The 18,188-nt window shown below is 41.4% G+C and overlaps 1 protein-coding gene across 1 annotated transcript; it reads left to right on the forward strand.

The window, feature by feature from the left end:
* The first annotated feature begins 924 nt into the window (after positions 1-924).
* HEXB (hexosaminidase subunit beta) lies at positions 925-18,115 on the forward strand. The gene is made up of 14 exons (XM_075740783.1): positions 925-1,496; positions 1,600-1,757; positions 4,457-4,522; positions 5,305-5,351; positions 5,568-5,678; positions 7,246-7,347; positions 8,944-9,073; positions 10,833-11,013; positions 12,162-12,248; positions 12,814-12,886; positions 13,504-13,678; positions 14,726-14,816; positions 15,033-15,137; positions 17,919-18,115. Exons 1-14 carry the CDS (start codon positions 1,204-1,206, stop codon positions 17,980-17,982), a joined length of 1,683 nt encoding a protein of 560 aa, XP_075596898.1. The 5' UTR covers positions 925-1,203; the 3' UTR covers positions 17,983-18,115.
* The last annotated feature ends 73 nt before the right edge of the window (positions 18,116-18,188 follow it).

Below are 18,188 nucleotides of genomic sequence, written 5' to 3' on the forward strand. Positions count from 1 at the left end.
GAGGGGGGTGAGATTGGATCAGCTCCCCGGACCTGCTGAGTGCACGATGACATAAATCTGACTGCGTGACAGCAGTGCTGGGGACGCCTGGCAGCCGGGGCTCACCTCCTCTTACACTGCTGTGACCCAGCCCTGCAGTGAATCACTAAGCAGGTGAGGCGACAGTGTTCCCCGGGGGAGCCCTCTGGACAGCTTCTCCTCCAAACTTGCAAAGTGAGGTAGGCCAAAAGAGGACAAACCCTACCAAAGTAGAGGGATTTTGCTTCTTAGTAACTCAATAGCAAGATGTCTGTGTTTTTTTGCAAACAGATGTAACCTTCATTATGGAGATGCTCTTCGTTTTTTTCTTAAGAGTCTATTTTGTAATCCGGAGCACACGACTCCAGAGTTAACCTTCCGCATAAGGATGATCGCCGAGGGAGCGATAGCTGACCAGTTCCTCAGTTAAACTGCAATAACAGCATGCAGGTGTGTCGCCTCCCTCATCGCTATGGGTTTAACTGGTGCATCAGCCCAAGCAACAGCGATGGCACTGCAGCGTTTGCATTAACCCTTCAGTTATAAGTAGCTTAAAACCTGAATTCCTCACCATTGTGACTTCCAGCTTTCAAACGCTTGATTTGCTTTCTGAACGCTTCACAACAGCTTTCCAAAATTTGTACTGTGATCTGTCAAAGCACCTAGTTTGTTTGCTGAAAGCTTGACATACTTTACCACAACTCGGACTTCTGCTTATTCGGAATACAGTTTATAACACAATCTCTAGAAAGTCTGTTAAAAAGTCTTTTCTGCTGAGACTGAAATTGCTTTGTAGCAGTGCAAGAGATGCGTTATTTTTCCATTTCCAAAAACGTAACCCAAATCAAGACCTTTCCGTACAGAAAGGTCAGTATTTCCGACCCAGCAACGCTCCCTCGTTATTCCTTCGAGCGGTTTCACGAGCAGGACCACACGACGACCACCGAGGGAAGAAACCCCTCCAGAGGAGCGAGGCGCTGTCCCCGCTCCGGCGGGGTCCAGTTCTCCAGCCCCCTCCCTGGCCGCGCCGTCACGGTGGCCACTGAGGGGCGCGGCCGCGGGCGACCGGGCGGGCAGGCACTGAGGCGCGCTGCCGAGGCCCGCCCCCGCCGGTCCCGTGATGGCGGAGGCGGAGCCGCGCTGCAGTTCGAGCGGGTCGTCGCGGGTGGCGGGGGTCGCAGCGTGATGGGAAGAGCTGTGGGGCTGGCCGGGCTGCTGGTAGGGCTGTTCCTCGTGCCCGCCGTGCTGGTGAGCACCAGCCTTCGCCGTGGCGCCCCGTGGGCCGACCCCGAGCCGGAGCTGGCCGAGTGGGAGCTGGCCTCGGGCGCCGTCCCCGAGGATTCGCTGTGGCCCCTGCCGCAGTGGCTCCGCACGTCCCCCCGTCAGCTGCAGCTGGCCCCTGGCCGCTTCCAGCTGGTGCACGGCGCCGGCTCGTCAGCGGGGCCGGCCTGCGGTCTGCTGCAGGACGCCTTCCGCAGGTGAGGGGCGGCGGGGCGCGGGGCGCTGGGGGACTGCAAGTGGCGGCCCGGTGGCGGGAGCTGTTACCTCAGGGCCCCGCCGGGGTCTGTGCTTCCCCGGCAGGTACTATGAGTACATGTTCGGGCAGTCCCGCCAGCGGAAGCGGGGCCGCAGGCCGCTCGGCGCCCGAGCGGAGCCTCAACTGTTGCAGCTGCAGGTGGTGATCGAGTCCCGGGACCCCGGCTGTTACAGCTACCCGCAACTCGCCTCCAGCGAGGCCTGTGAGTACCGCGTACGGCCCGTCACCGCGTTCCTCTCTCCTTCCACGGCTTATACGGCACCGTTAGCGCTTGTTTCCCGATCATGTGCCCAGTGTAAAAGTCAACAGTTGCTGGGTTTTTTTTCAAGGAACTGGAAATCATAGGCTCACTGAGGCTCTCAAGAACACTTCACAACAGTGGCAACCAGAAGATAATTCTTCCTCTTAGTGCTGTGGGAAGTCTCAGCCCACAGTGAATCATGAAGGTGGCTAGAGGTGTAGCCTATGACTTCTGCAGTTTAGCAACCATTCAACTCGTTTACCTGCTGCTATCCTTTCTCATCACCGTCATTACAAATCAGAGGTGTTATGCTGTGCTGTACTCAATTATGTGTGGTGAGATCTGTGCGTGGTCAAGAGAGAACCCTTTCTTTCGGTACAGGGTGTTGAGTGAAGGTTGATGATGTTTATTCATCTGCTCTCCTTAGAAATAACTACATTTGAATTGCAACTACCTTCACTGGGTTATATACATGGTATTTCTGGTTTTCCTGGAAAACCAGAACTTCTTGTTAATCAGCTTGCAGTATTATAAATCCACTTTTCTTTCTATCAGTAGATACAAGAAGGTATTTAAAAACATGATGGTTACATTGGATTTGTTCTGCTATGCTTCTGCAGTTCTATCACTGAAGTCCAGAATGGAGAGGTACCTAAAATCAAATCCTAATCACCAGAGAAGTTTCTTAACAGAAGTAAGGATGACTTGATAGTATTGCTTTTTGTCTGGGCAGGTTAGCACAGAATTCAACGTATTCAGTTCATCTTAGTTCTGTCTTGAGGTAATCTGCTGTACTAGGCAAGGCAGTTGTTTGGTATCCAGGATACAGATCCTTATAAAAAGATCCTTTTAATCTTAAGTCATACATCTGCAGCAGGGTAATTCCACCTGACTTGTGATAGAATGTACTGATTTTAAGTTTACTCAATCTTTTTGGTACATTTAGGCAAGTAGTGCAATTTTTGTGTGCAAGTTTATCAGACATTTCAATGCAAATAGGTATAGCAGCAAGATTGCTAATGCTTTAGAATTTTTTTGCCACAGTGAGGTGTTACACTGCTTTACTACTACTTGAACTTTGAACTGGTTTGTGAACCTCAGATTTTAACCAAAGGTGGTTCTTCTCTTCTGTCAGGGAATCTGTCAGATCATGTGATTTCTAAGTTGCATTCTTCAGAACAGAGTGTTTCCCTGTGCTGTAGGAAGAGAGTTTTCTGTTAGAAATAATACAGAGTTTTCCTCATGTAGTAAGCTGAGCTCTCCAGGCTTCTGCAAGATTTTAATTTTCTACTTTTAATGGGATAGCTTGTTTAGGGAACAAATGCGGAAATAAACAGTTATTAGTCACTTGAGCAGTTTGGCTCCTCTTCTTAATAGAGATAGTCTGGGTCAGTCAGTGAGTATCCTATAGCAAGAGTATTGGGTGTGTAATCAAAGTACATGTAATCTGCCCTTCTCCCTGCTGGCTTCTTGCCTGCTTGTGTAGATGGTTCTAAATAGCCATACAAAACTTGTTCTGCATTCGTTTAAGGTATATGTTCAGAAAAAAGCCTGCTGTTTTGAAAGTAAATCCCTGACTGAACTACAATTACAACTAAAACATCTGTGGAGATTACAGTAGTCTTTTAATTCTGTTTCTTACCCAGAACTTCCAGTACATGCAATCTGTGTTTAGGTTAAAATGGAAGCTTGAGGTGCTTTCTTTATGTCCCTGAATGGCTTTTCTCTGGTAGTTTAGACAAATGTTTGAACTGTATAACTTATAACCAACTATTCTTTCATGTTGAGGCAGATAGAATAAATCATTATGCAGCAATTTATCCCTCTGACTTTTTTATCTTTTGCTTCAAATGTGTGACTCTGGTTAGTTTATTATTGCTTCAGTGTTTAAATAATAATACAAATCTATAGATTTATAGATATAGTGTATTTTTATACATATAGATGTATGTGGGTTTTTTTTTAAATTAACATATGTAAAAGATATTTGCTTCTTCATGAAAATTTACTGAATCACCTTAAATGGAAACCCAAAATTATTTTATCTTCCCCTTCCCCCCTAGTACTTTATACTGTACTTCAGTACTCAAACTTAAGGGAGGATTGTTATAGATACCTTCAGATACTATTCTTCATTTTAGTTCATCTTACTGCCCCCATACACGTGCTCATTAGATGGTGGGGGCTGATTATTTTTTTTCCTTTTTAATTAGACTTTTATAGTAAGCACCTAACAATATTACTTGACAAGCTATATCTCTATAAAGGTGTGTAAGTATAGCCTATATAAAAGGAAGGTCAAAGGAGAAGTAAACTTCTGTGGTTAGGTCTGGCTTAGTTACCCAACCTTTATCACCCATATTTTAAATCAGTTGGATTAAACTTGGCTGGAATTCTGGCCCATGTGCAGTATTTAACATTGCCATTATTAAGCACTGTATTCGTTTTATCATCTTAATGATTAACTGTTGACTCTCTGACTAGTAGCTTGCATTATTTCAGGAGCACATAAATGAAAAATAGCTGCACAGTATCACCATTAAAAACAGCATTAGTTAGAATTTAAAAAACAAAGGGAGATGTGGCACTTGAAGGATCTCTTTAATGCATTGTCCTATCCATGCTTCCTTGAGGAATAATTTTTTTTTTCTTTTCTTTAGATCATTTAACTGTAACTGAGCCTGTGGCTATACTGAAAGCAGATGAGGTATGGGGCGCTTTAAGAGGTAAGCAGATACTTTTCCTGTAAAGCTATTTGTTCTGGGCTTATACAAACTCCATGCCAGACTAAGAATCAGCTCACCGCTGAGCCGTGCCCTCATTCAGTCCTTCATGGGAAGTAAGCTTGGGCATAGAGGTCAGAAGGATACCCAGATGTGTGTTGGTCGGACCTTCAGTCTGGATGCTCAGCATCTCAGATCCAGTGGCACACCATAAACGCACTCTTGCTGTGCCTGAAATCAGTGAAGCCAACGAAATCCTGGCTGCTATAAAGCTCTCTGATCTACAGTGTGAACAAATTATTCTCTGACTGCACCTAATAACTGAATGTGCTGGCCACATTTCCAAGAAGACCATAATGCTGACGTTTCAGCCTGCTGTTCTTACTGGAAAGTTAGTCTAAATTAGCAAATTTTTCATGCTGACTTAGAAACTTCACCAGTTCCAGAAATGATAGGAATAGATGCATGACAACACCAGAAATTCCTACCTTACTCTCAGTAACTTCCATACTATCCAAGGATTAATTTGGTACAGCTCAGCTATACTGCTAATATTCAGTACTTGTGTATCATGAAGAACTTGAAGGAAGTTCTAAAGAGAGAACCATTAACTATGGTGGTTGAGCAATTAAGGAAACTGTGCTAAAGAGAAAGAAACTCAGCTACAAAGCATTCTTTCTAGTTATGTAAACACCTGTAAAAAGTTATGGTCCTGTTTTTAATTAAAACTTTAAGGATAAGTACTGGGTTGTACTCCAGATACCTCTCTTGGATTTTTTTCCCAGGTTTGGAGACCTTCAGCCAGTTGGTTCATGAAGATGACTATGGAAGCGTAAGTATAGCTATTAACTAAAAACTAGTCTTGCTAACAGACAGCAATGTTCTTTATTAAGCACTCTTCTAGAAACAGCAGATCTACAAGTTTCATTAAGTAATTTTTTTGGAAAATGATCCTTGAAAGCTGTTAACAAACTGAAAAGTGACTAAGTACTGTTTGAAATTATGAATATAAAATGGGAATTCTAATTCTTAAATCTTGTTTTCATAGTTTGTTGTTAATGAATCTGAAATCGATGACTTCCCAAGATTTGCTCATAGAGGAATCTTACTAGACACTTCAAGGCATTATTTACCATTGAAATCTATTCTTACAAACCTGGTAAGTGGGCTGGTTTGTATCATTAATAATGAAGGCTTTTTGTTGTTGTGTTTTGCCCGCTGAAGGAGGTAGCAACTGGAGCTGGTATGAAAGGAGAACCCATCTCCTCTGGCTGACTTCTAAAAAGACAGAATGAACTTTGCTAAGTGAAGGTCAGAACATACACCAGAGTGGGAAGATATAGTGATTAGTGAATCCATACAGGAGACTGGGATTTGTGGTATCTTGGTTTTTTGTATTTTCTGTTGCTTAAACCAGCTCAAGTATGTCTTGGAAGCGTGTTTTGAGACATCTGACTGTCACCAAACAGTACAGGGGAGACCTTGCAAGTCCTGGCTTCAGTGCCAGTGGTTGCAGGAAAATTCCAGTCTTTTCAATAACCAGGCTTTGGTAATCGTTTCTTAAGCTTCTAAGAGCAAGCCGTTAATTAAGTAGTACAGAGCAAGGGGGGGGGGTGGGAATTGGAAATGTTCACTGGAAGCTACTGATTTCTTTCACCGTGTCCATTCAAAAAGAAAAAAACCCCACATAATAAAAAAAAACACCAAACAAAACTTTCTCTGAAAAGCTTAACTAAGCACACTAAGAATTGTATATTCACACCTTCATGGGAACGTGATGGATTTGTGTAATCAGAGCAGCCAAAGCTGTGGGTTTTTCTGTTTTGTACTGCCTCTTTCTGCTGTTGAAATCCTTGTAGCAGGGCTCATTTGGTGGGTTGAAGCAGAGGAGCCTTTGAGTGGAGGAACCTGCAGTTTCCTGTCTTGTCTCTGTCTTGCTTTTCCACGATGACATAGTGTTAGAAATTTCCCTTCCATGTTGTAGAACTTGGCTGAGCAGGCTTAAGACAGGCAGGAAGACAATGCAGGTAAAACCAGTCTTAATTTCTGAGGTCATCCTTGAACTATGCTCAGAACTTACCCCTCTGTCGGTGTTTACCACTTGTATTTACCTTTAAGATCAGTCCTTGCTCAGCAAGTAGTTTGCATAATGTTTCATTTGCAACTGAGGGTGCTTCAATGACTGAAAACATAAGGGGAACATTATCTTCTGCAGAGAAAAATGCATATTTATTTTGCGTGCATTTGAAATGGATTCTGCAGAAGTCACTGGTAAGTAGGGATGTACTAACTAGTAGGATAGTCTCTCATGCTGTTTAGTTTTTGAGTCCAAATTGTTTAGGTAGAAAAGTACAAGATTTTCTGTAAGCTGAAATAGCTGATGATGCATAGAGAATTACCCAGATATGTTCTGAAGTGGAAGAAGTTCATAAGCATTCGTAGCAGTTCCCCTTCTACCAGCCAGAGTAGCATGATCAGATCAAGAGCCTGTTGACAAGAGTTGCGCAAATAGTTGGCAGAGGAATGGAACAGTAGTATAATCAGGCTGGTGTGCTTTGGTGTATGCTTCTAGGATTCAGTGAAATGTGGTATGCTTTTTTCTTTTTTTTTTTTTCTCTTGTTGCTTTAGGCATGCAGGATATACTGGGACAAGACCACCATTTTTTGCATAGGTTTTCTGTATGAGTGAAGTGCTTAACAAGACTGTGTTGCATTATCTGTTACAGGATGCCATGGCTTTTAACAAGTTCAATGTTCTCCACTGGCATATAGTAGATGATCAGTCATTCCCTTACCAGAGTATTTACTTCCCTGAGTTAAGTGACAAGGTGAGCAAACATCACTGGAGCAGGGTGGGAGGGCAGAAATCTGGCACGTATTTAATGAAAACCAATGGTTGAATACATCTGCCTTGGCTGATTGTGAAACAGTACCAGAGAACCAGTAACCAGCAAGTCCATGTTCAGATCCTACCTGAGTGTCTGCGTGGAACATATTCAAGTCTTCCTTGGTGGGTGCATGATAAATGACCTTCCTGACTCTTCTGGGCAAATTTGGTGGTGACAATGATCCCCAATGTTTGCAGGCCTTCAAGCAGTAGTGGTGTGCAAATTGCCTGTTGTGGCGAACACTGCTTGGATTTCTGTTGGTTTGTTTGTTTAACTGGTAGACTTCTGCCACTCAAACAAATGTAAGAGTTTCTTCTCAGCTGTAGGTTTGGAACCACTGCAGTAGTAGTTTGGCCCTTTCTGAGATCTAGTTAACTTTACAAAATACATCATGTCTGTAAGAGGTCCAAAAGTGAGGAGTTGTTTTCTAAACCATACGGTGCAATGTATCTTCTTTATTTCCTGATTCACAGCAAATGTTGCCAATTAAGGAAAGCCATCATGAGGTTCTTGCTCACTCATGGTACAATGGCAACCAAATCAAGCATGAATAATTAAGTAGACCAAGCATAAGCACAAGATTTGTGATTCTGTTTTAAAATGCTTCCTAGAATCTGACCCTCATGAAAATTATGTTGCCAGTGCTTGAGCAGATGTTGTGAAGAATTTTATAATTCAAAAAAGGTAGATGTTGGATGGCGCAGTCAGATTATTTTTCCTAGTAGTGTCTGTGGAGTTCTGTCCTATTGCCCACTGACAGCTGGAGAGAGGGGGATAGCCTTTGTCTCAATAGCCTTTTTGAAAGGCTTCTTGTTTACCATTATCTTTTTTGAGTAACTCAGCAGTGGAAATTGTTTCCAGACAAGTAGAAGCTGTTTAGGTGCTATTAATTATGAGGCCTCATGATGCTTTTCTCATATAGTTTGGCTGTTTGGCAAGCATCTGTTTTGCCAAACTGTAGCAGTCTGGGTCATTTGTCACATTTGTTGGCTGTGTGGGAGTGGAATAACGCTCAAATTCAGTGTCACAAAACAAACACGCCCTGATGCTAAATTGCATCAAAACTGTCAAGTGGAGGTGTTGGAAGAAGATGCTGTTCTTTCTGACTCAGCAGAATTTTTCCATTAGTCTTGCATGTCATGTAACAAGAGCCCTGTGTTTCAGAACTAATGATGCAGAGGTGGAGGGGAAAGCTAACTTGCTGCTGTACAGAATTGAAAAATGTATCTCCGAAATCTGATGGAATCGAAACTAGCTTTTTTTTTTTCTTCAGTAACTGTGAGCTAAGGAGGAAAGGACAGTCTCCTCAGGAGATTTCTCTTAGTGTGGAAAAAGGAGTTGATCTTTGTGGGTGGCTTTTTTTTCCCCCGCACTAGTCAACCCAGAAATTCTGTCAGAGCAGTTGCACATGTGATAAACCAGGAAAGGCCAACTTGTAAAATTGCTCTCCAGTCTAAATTATAACACTTTAATCCCAATTTTTGAGCTGCTGGTATAATGCTTTGTAAACTGTCTTTAAATGTGACTACTTTACAGGGAGCATACTCCTATAACCACATCTATACTCCTACTGATGTCCAGCTGGTGATTGAGTATGCCCGGTTAAGAGGCATTAGAGTTATCCCAGAGTTTGATACCCCAGGACACACACAGTCTTGGGGAAAAGGTATGTCCAAGCAAGTATTAATGCTTAAAAGATTGTGGTAAGTAGGGTGTGGTAAGTAAATCAACTTGTTAAAAAGCAGCCTTGAAACTGCTTTGAAAGACCCTTGGTAAGAGGAAAGCAAGGGCCAGACTCAGTCATGTTCCTGACCTTTATGTGCTAGAGGAACTGAAGTGAAAGGAGGAAGCTGACACTTCCTGTACTGGATGTGTGTGCGAAGGCACAGATATATTCTGTTTGCCTTAGACCTCGTGTTGTTGCTGTCTACCCATCCAGTACTTCTGAAGTTAGAGTAGTAAGGCAGTGGCTAGAAATAGAGCGTTGCTGTCTCTAGAGTAGAGATTTCTGCTTTGGGAAGGTTCTTTCAAAGTGGTTGATGTTTCTGTCTCTTAGTAAAGTGGTAATCTACCAGTACACAAAACACAGCGAAATTGGATACTTCACTCTATTTTCTAGGTTTCAGAGTAATACTTTTCTTGATAGAAAATGCTTCAATCCTGAGAGTGGTGGTGTTTACATGTACTCAGGGACTGGGGAATCTTGTGCCTTAATTCAAGGTACACTGACTGTGATTTCACTGCAATTAACATAAGGTAGTTTGGGCCAAACTGGAAATAGTAAATGTTTTTCTAGCAGTTCATAGCTTTATCTTTAGCCATGGGGGAAGTCTTGTGCTCATCCTGTGGGGATGTGGCCATAATATTGGAAGACGCCTCGGGCTCTTTCTCACTAATTTAAAATTAGGAGGAAAGGAACAAGGCAAAATTGAAATTTGCTAAACAGTCCTTCTGAATCCTTAGTCTGCTATGGTCTTTACTGTTGTGAAGCACTAATAAAAGCCATTGGCTTGCCTAGTGTATGTGAGGTGGTCTACATTCATATTAAGAGCAAGGTTCAGCTCCCTTGCCTAAAACGAATTGTTCCTGATAGCTTCTTGTATAGTAGCCTTTTTTAATGTGATGCACAGGAGCCAGTCCTGGTGTTGCCTATGAACCTGGGTAGCTGTGCTTTGTTTGCTTTCAAATTCAAGATATTGGAGAGAAGTCTTAAGGCCTGGGAGGAGGGTAGTTGAAACAATCTGCCACCAGAGCCCTGTTTGGGGGAAATGTGCTTGGAGTAGGAAACACACATCCAGGAAGGTGCTCTGCTGCTGCAACCACAGTTTACCAAATAAACTGCGTTTAGGAATTTCCAACCCACATGTAATAACTTTTTCCTATTTTGTTATCCTGGCTTATTTTGCTTCAGATGTCTTGGCTTAAGAACCAGTGGTTAGTTTTGATGTCTGTCTAGCCTTCCTTTCTTGTGTAGAGGTAAATTCCTAGCAGACTGAGGTAGGGCATCTACCTTGAGCCGTATACCTCCCACCTAATCAGGTGTTAACAAAGCAGAATAATAAGAGAGGCCTCTGGAGCACACTGATTATATTTGGATTCCTTCTAATTGACTACCTTCCTAAATCCATTAAAGCTTTTTTATTCAAGTAGTCATCCAGAAGCTGTTTTCCAGTGACATGTTCCATAAATTAGTGTGTGTTAAATAACAAATCTAAAAGTCAGAGTCCTGATTTCCAGTTACAGGTTTCTCCAACCTTGGGCAAGTTTTTTTTATTTCATCCTGCCTCTGTGTGATTATACTTAGAATAGATGAGCACTTAAGTCATGAATATTAAGCTTTTTAATACAGGTAACTGCCTCTTCCTGCTAGCTAAGTTAGCATACCAGCATGGAACTGAATATCCTCTATTAATTGTTTCTATTAGGTCAAAAAGATCTTCTAACCCCTTGTTACAATGGACAACAGCCAACTGGGTCCTTTGGACCTGTAAATCCCATTTTGAATACAACTTATGACTTCATGACTAAATTCTTCAAAGAGATCAGCAGTGTTTTTCCAGATGCATACATTCATTTGGGAGGAGATGAAGTGAGCTTCGATTGTTGGTATGGTGACACTTCAAAGAATAAATATCTAGTGCCTCTTAAACTTGTCTAAATCTATCAGTTATGGAACTTGGATGCATAAGACAGTTTTCACTACTTAACCCAAAGATCTCCACTCCTACTTCTGTAACTATTTATAGGAAGAGCATTTGTGATCGTCAACAAGCAAGTGATGTGCAGAATTTTGCTTTGACTAGTACTTTCACAAACGTTCAGGTACTCTAAAAGATTTCTTCATGAAAATTAATCTGTCAGGAAGGAGAACTAGTATGGTACAAAAGTACTACCTAGATAATACAATAAATCGAGGGTTGGAACGAGATGATCTTTAAGGTTGCTTCTAACCCAAACCATTCTGTGATAATTAACATTTAAATGGTTTGTGTTAAAGGAAAAGCAGTTCTTTCCATTGGGTTCTGCCTTCCAGAAAATCTACTAATGTTAAGTATTACAGTACTGACTCTTGTGTGCTTGTATTAAAAGTATGGCATATATTAACAGAGTTCTTCAATTGGTTGTGGATTTTGAATGTTTTGGAGTCTCTCTGCTGGAGTAACTAATAATACAGAAATTGGAGTAGATACAATTGGATGAATATTGAAATTGATCTAGTTAGTATTTGCATGTTCTCTTGAAACATCAAATCTGAACACTCAGGACTTGCTTTAATTTTTTAAAAGAAAGAAAATTTCTGGCAAATGCTGTATCACAAAAGTGTTGGTTTGCTTTTGGGATATTTTCCCAAACTCTTGATGTGTCATTCCTGCAGATCCCCTGGTACTTATGACTACTCAGTTTCCAGACCTGCTGGCAACCTTCCCACAAAGTTGCAGAGAAGCCAGGAAACCTAAAGCTTTTAGAAGCTTGAGGCAGTCTGCCAGATACTGCTTCAGAACAGGGATTCCAGTAATTTTACCAGAGAAATAGGACTATTGGCTTAATTTCAAATCAGGATTAAACTGTTTCAAAATACCGAACTTGTGTTAGTCTGCTGCTTCTGCCTCTGCTCAGTTGTGCATTCCAGTCTATGGTGTGCCTAAGGCATCAGCTAGTGTGCTGTGCATAGGTGGAAATGGTTGGGAAATCTGGTTTAAAACAAAACAAAATTATTCTATTTTTTTAACTTGTTTTGTTGTTATTACTTTAAGGAAATCTAACCCTGAAGTGAAAGAGTTTATGAAGAAGCAAGGATTTGGCATTGACTATGCTAAACTGGAATCTTACTATATTCAGAAGTATGTTGTTTTTTTAATTCTTGCTCTGCTTTTCACAGCCAGTATCCAAGGGTGGTGCTGAGGTGCAGATACTGAAGCTAATTTAGGTTAGCTTATATAATTTTCAAAAATTGCCATGTATTAGAGACTACCCACTGAATGTAAAGTTCACAGCTTTAAAATGTGGGACACGACAAGGACATGTAGGGTAGTTCTACACACACTCTGAATGTAATTTGGTGTCTTAAACTAGGTGTCTGCTGTCATGTCAGCACACAGGGCGGGGAGGGCAAGTCCTAAGGCTTTTGCAGGCATTTATTTCTCTCGTTGTTAAATAACATGGATTTAGACACCTGTATGAGTTGTTGGTAGTTCTGAACATCGGTTTGTGTTCCTTATACATGGGAGAACATCCTCTTCGAGGCAGAGCACTGAAGGCCAGAACCAGAAAAACCTGGTTTTTCTTCGTCCCCTGTGCAGTGCTGGGAAAGGCCTGATGTGCCTTAGGGTAGACAGTGTTTCTGTTGTGCGTGTCTGTGGTGATCTCACTGAAGTTCACAAACATGATCTTATTTCTAAATTCTAGGATTTTGGACATTGTTTCCTCCTATAACAAAGGATACATGGTCTGGCAAGAAGTGTTTGATAACAAAGCGCAGGTAAGATGGGAAAATAAATAAGATAGTCTTGGATAACAGCACAATATTGTAGGAGGCTTCCAAAGTAGACTATTAAGTAGTTACGGTTGTGTCTCTTAAGAGTTAAAGCAAGCTTGCTGACTTTAGCAAATCTCCCCAGGTGTGGGGCCCACCTTGAAATGATAATTTATTGAACATGTAAAATAGGTGTAACAGGAACACCAGTACTGAAGTGCTTTCTAAAGGTGAACACAGATAATACAATATGCTTTACAGCATCAGAGTAAAGAGTAGGGAGGTTTCTGCAAGTTTCTTTCTTCTTTTCCCCTCACATAACCATGCGTCTGGTTTAGTAACACCAGGTGCTCAGCTTTTCAGAGCTGGTCAGATAACTGGTGCAGATAACTGGTTCCTACAGAACTCTCTTAGGGCATTAACTATCTGTAGGATAAGCTAAGCTTCACTCTAGTGTGAACTCTGTTTAAAACCAGCAAAGAGCTAATCAGCTTTAGACTGGGGAAAAAAATTACAAAAGATACCTTCCAAAATGTTATCAGGAAAAATCCTTTTTCTTCATAATAGCAATTAAGATTGTCTATAATGTTTTTTTTTTTGTTTTGTTTTTTTCCCCCTTTTAGCTGAAACCAGACACTGTAGTTCAAGTGTGGATGGACAACAACTATGCTAATGAACTGAGCATAGTCACTGGAGCTGGGTTCAGTGCTATCCTGGCAGCTCCCTGGTACTTGGACTACATTAGTTATGGACAGGACTGGAAGAAATACTACAGCGTTGAACCACTTCACTTCCCTGGTTTGTTACTTTTTTTACATTCGTATTTTGTGCGTGAAATAGACATATTAGGTATTAGGAAGAAATTCTTCATTGTGAGGGTGGTGAGGCACTGGAACAGGTTGCCCAGAGAGGTTGTGGATGCCCCCTCCCTGGAAGCGTTCAAGGCCAGGTTCGATGCAGCTTTGGGCAACGTGGTCTAGTGGAGGGTGTCCCTGCCTGTGGCAGGGAGGTTCAAACTAGATGGTCTTCAAGGTCCCTTCTAACCCAAACCATTCTGTGATTCTGTGAAAGTATTTAGTTCACAATAAGCTATAAATGTAAACAATAAGACTATTTAGAGAAGTCATGCAGTCACTATGATCAGATATGCTGTAATCAAAGTACTTTATTGCCAGCTAGAACTCTGGAAAATTCTCAAATTAAAAAAAAATTCAACTTTCCACTTCTCACAGTGAAAAGCGTTACCTTCTTCAAACATCTGGCACTGGTGCTTTTGTGAGACAGGATGCCAGACTAGGTGGACAGATCATGCATTAGTTGTGCAAAATGGCTGTTGGTCAGCAGACGTTGAATTCCTATGTTAGCAAGCTTCTAGAGTGTCAGACTGTTCCAGAAAAAGACGTGTTCTCTCCCTCTGGCTAAAGCAGATACAAACATCTTATGCTTTCCCCGGGGCATTCATCTTGTGCAAGGTAACTCTCAGAGCTGATTAGCGAGGACTGCTGACTTCGTAGCTTTTTCAAGGAGTTCTGTGTGTGGTAGAATGAACAGTTTCAATCAGGACTGAAATCTGTGAAGAATGTCAAAAGGCTGAGGAATGTCTTCAGAGGATAAAAGGTAAAAGCCTGTCTGACAGAGAAGGGTAATGGGTTCTCTGGGCAAATGGCCTGGTGGTTCTCACATCCAGTAACAAGACTACCAAAAAGTTAAGTTACTGCTCAGGATAGATATTTTATATGATAAACAACTGAATGTCAATGCTCTCTCAATATTGGGAAGTGAAATTGTTGATACATGCCTATCTTCTGGGCAAATAGAAATTCTAACTTTCTGCTTTGAATTCAGGATCTGAAAAACAGAAAAAGCTTTTAATAGGTGGAGAAGCCTGCCTGTGGGGGGAATTTGTGGATGCAACTAACCTCACACCAAGATTATGGTATGAACTGCTTTGTTGTTAGATTTTTAGAAAGCCAGCTACAAGGAGCGTTATTTAATCCAACAGGACTGTATGGTAGTGGTAACAGTGCTCTGTGCTGAACCTGAGCAACTATAAAAATTGATGCTTCTGGATATATAAGACCTGGTATTAAAAACTTTAATCCATTCTTGGTTATAGACCATACTTGCTCTAAAACTCAGTATATCTTTACAGGCCTCGAGCAAGTGCTGTAGGGGAAAGACTCTGGAGCAGCAGGAATGTGACGAACTTGCAGGATGCCTATACAAGACTGACTAATCATCGATGCCGCATGCTCCGGTAAGATTAATAGCTGTAGTAAAGCTTGGTTCTCATGCCTTGTCACCAATGGAGCTCAAGTAGAGGCCTAAACTGCTGACCTGGAAATGAAGGGAGGAGAGCTATGAGTCTAATCTGACTATGCAAGTGTCATCCCATGTGTTTTTGTATCCACAGAAGAGGAGGAACAGGTACATGAAGACAGGAGTTCTAGACAGTTTTGCAACTAACATTTTCAGAATGCCTTAAGTTTCTTCAGTGAAATACTAGAACTCATCTATGTCTCTCTTTCCTCTAAAGGAAAAAACACCACCATGATTGACTTATTTTAGACAAAAAGGATGTTAAAGGGTATGTGGGAGGAGTACACAGGAGAAAAAGTAGAATTTTTTAAAAAGTTGTTAATGATTTATAATATATAATAAATAATAAACAAAAGACCTGCAGAAGGCAATCTAGTGGAGCTGTTTGCATGAGAGGGTGAGCTGGAGCGAGGTGTTCTTTCAGGTATTGCCTTAGTTTAGGGACTGAAAGGGGTGGACAAGGAGTCCCCAATTAAATTTTAATTCATTTGTGGCTACTGTAAACAAAGGCAGTTTGTAACATATTCTTCTCTGCACTTCTTTCCTAAAAAGTACCTAGACAAGTTGCTGGTTAATTATTGGTAGAGCTGTCTTTGTATATTTGCAGTTGTAGAAATGAGTGATTTCTAGGTCTTAAGTCCAAGTTTGACTCCACTTTTAAAAGTATACAGTCAGAGAGCCTTCTAGGATTTCCCAAATGCTGCTGCAAAGTTGGACTGCAGCAAGAACACAACATGCCATTTAATTTCTCTACAAAAGTTTATGTTAAGTCATTGAAAATCCCAGCAGTGTGAAGAAGTATTTCAAGGTAGATACAAATCAACTTTTTAGAGAACAAGATACAATAGCAGTTGGCTGTAGTGAGCACTTAAGCACTCTGCTCATGTTCCTGTAGGTGTCTTAGCATGATTATCTGTTGGAATCACTGACTTCTAGCTTACAGCATAAACTAGTTCTTAAGTTGAGACTGACTGAAAGACTCGAAAGTTTTGACTTGCTGGATTTATTTCAAGTTGGCTTAAAATTATGCTATAGGAAGATAACATAATTAACATACAGCTATTTTCCTCAGTCATGAGAAAAATAGATACAGTGAGAGAGTTAACAAATACATGTAAAAAATAAGATTAAAGGGCTTTAAAAACTTATGTCCCGTCACTTAACAGGACGGTGCATCTCTTGATGGGCCTCAGAGAAAACACTGATAGAACTGAACAGCGGCATGTACAGTGGCCATAGCACTGGGATTAGCGTTTTACAGTGAACTAAGCTGTGCTATTCCTGGACCTAGTTAACTATTGTTGCATCACCATCTTCTTCCTTAACGCTGGCACTTGTATTGCTGTACAGGGAGCTGATCCAGGTGACTGCAGCTGCTCTGGTAGTGCTAGCATGAGTGATGCAGAATGCAGGAGCAGAGTAAGGACCACTCCCTGTACTTGTTGCACGCTTTTTCCTTAAACTACTTTTTGATGCTAAACTGCTCTGCTGGCATATAAACTTACAGTAAACAATTCCTGGTATAAACAGACTACCTTAATAAAAGGACATGTCTGAAAGTGATGGTTTTTACACAGGCCTTGAACCAGAATAATACTAGAGAAACCATTCCCTTTTGCACTGATGAAACGAGTATTCCTTGGAGCTGCTGCCTTTCATGTATGTGGGGCTTCCTTAGCATTGTGTGAACTCAAAGAGCTGATTTAATCAGTCAGGCTGTTGTAAAGTCTTAGAGCATGGACAAAGAACTATGTCCCTACTAATGTTTTCGTACATGGTATATACAGACCGTGGCAGTTGTAGGGGGGCAAGGAGCCTTTCCAAGAACGAACAGGTGTAGCTTCTTCTGCAGCTGGGTACCAGGGGGTGAGGGAACTTTGGAACAGCTGGGTCCACTGGAAGAGCAGTAGGTCTGCCTATCCAGGGCTGAGGCCACTGCTGTTGAAATACTACCATGAAAGCAGAAGCTGCTATTCAGATCTAAGCTCAGCTTTCTGTAGGATACAGCAGCCCAAATAGCAGAGAAATGGTGATGGGAAAAGGGAAACAAACAGGTGGGTATATATTACAGAGACCTAGACAACAACCCTGTCTTTTACTAAGGGGCAAGCAATAGTTCAGATGAGCTATTTCATTATTCAGCTTCTTCCACTGCAGCTCTTAAGTGCAATTTAAACACCAGTATATATTATCGTACAAATTACTGTAGCAGTACTGTCTAGCTCTTAAATACCCAAGAGGCAGAATTTTGACTACAACTACTTTAACTCTGAAACAGAACAATTTATGATAGCATAGCTGGAAGAAAATCCTGTTTACTAAAATGGCCCCCCCAAAAATGAATGGAAATGACAGACAGCTGCAGGAAACACTGGGGTTAGGGGGAATGTGCAAATGTCAACTTATTCATATTTTCACATTCTTATGACTATTCTTCAATAAAAGCAATAGATTTTGCAGAACATTGAGACAACTAGCCCCTGAATTTAAGCTTTTCAACCTATATACATCTGATGGCAACAGAGAACTGTACTTAACTGAAGTACAATCAATGGTAGAATAGGGCCCTTTTTCACTTTCTAAATGGGTCATCTGTTATTTCTTGGAAGTAGTTTTGGTTACACAAAGATTAAAATAGAGTGCCAGTATCTCTCTTCCTGCCTACCAGGAACCTGCCAGTTGTTTGATTATAATCAATCATACACATTCCACTTAACAGCCGTGGCATAGCAGCCGAACCTGTATTTGTTGGATACTGCGCCCATGAAGCAAGAGGGCAGTAACTGCTGCAAAGACTTCTAGTCAACAACCTGAAGTGCCTCTGGGGTATGAATATACATCTATGCAATTTGATATTTGAACAAAGACTTATGTTTTTCATTTTACAAATAAAGTTATTTGATGTTCTTGTTGGAATAAGAGTGATGGGTTTTAGCTTTCATTAGAAATGGGGATTCTTCACTGTGAAATCCTGAAACTTGATATGATA

The sequence above is a fragment of the Balearica regulorum genome, chromosome Z (genome assembly GCF_011004875.1).
Source record: "Balearica regulorum gibbericeps isolate bBalReg1 chromosome Z, bBalReg1.pri, whole genome shotgun sequence".
NCBI classification, from domain to species: domain Eukaryota; kingdom Metazoa; phylum Chordata; class Aves; order Gruiformes; family Gruidae; genus Balearica; species Balearica regulorum.

Bases quoted from the DNA above. Each gene is read 5' to 3' on its own strand.
- HEXB (XM_075740783.1), top strand. From the start codon at position 1,204: ATGGGAAGAGCTGTGGGGCTGGCCGGGCTGCTGGTAGGGCTGTTCCTC. The intron at 5,679-7,245 runs GTAAGTGGGCTG...TATCTGTTACAG, and splicing joins AATCTATTCTTACAAACCTG to GATGCCATGGCTTTTAACAA. The intron at 7,348-8,943 runs GTGAGCAAACAT...ACTACTTTACAG, and splicing joins TCCCTGAGTTAAGTGACAAG to GGAGCATACTCCTATAACCA.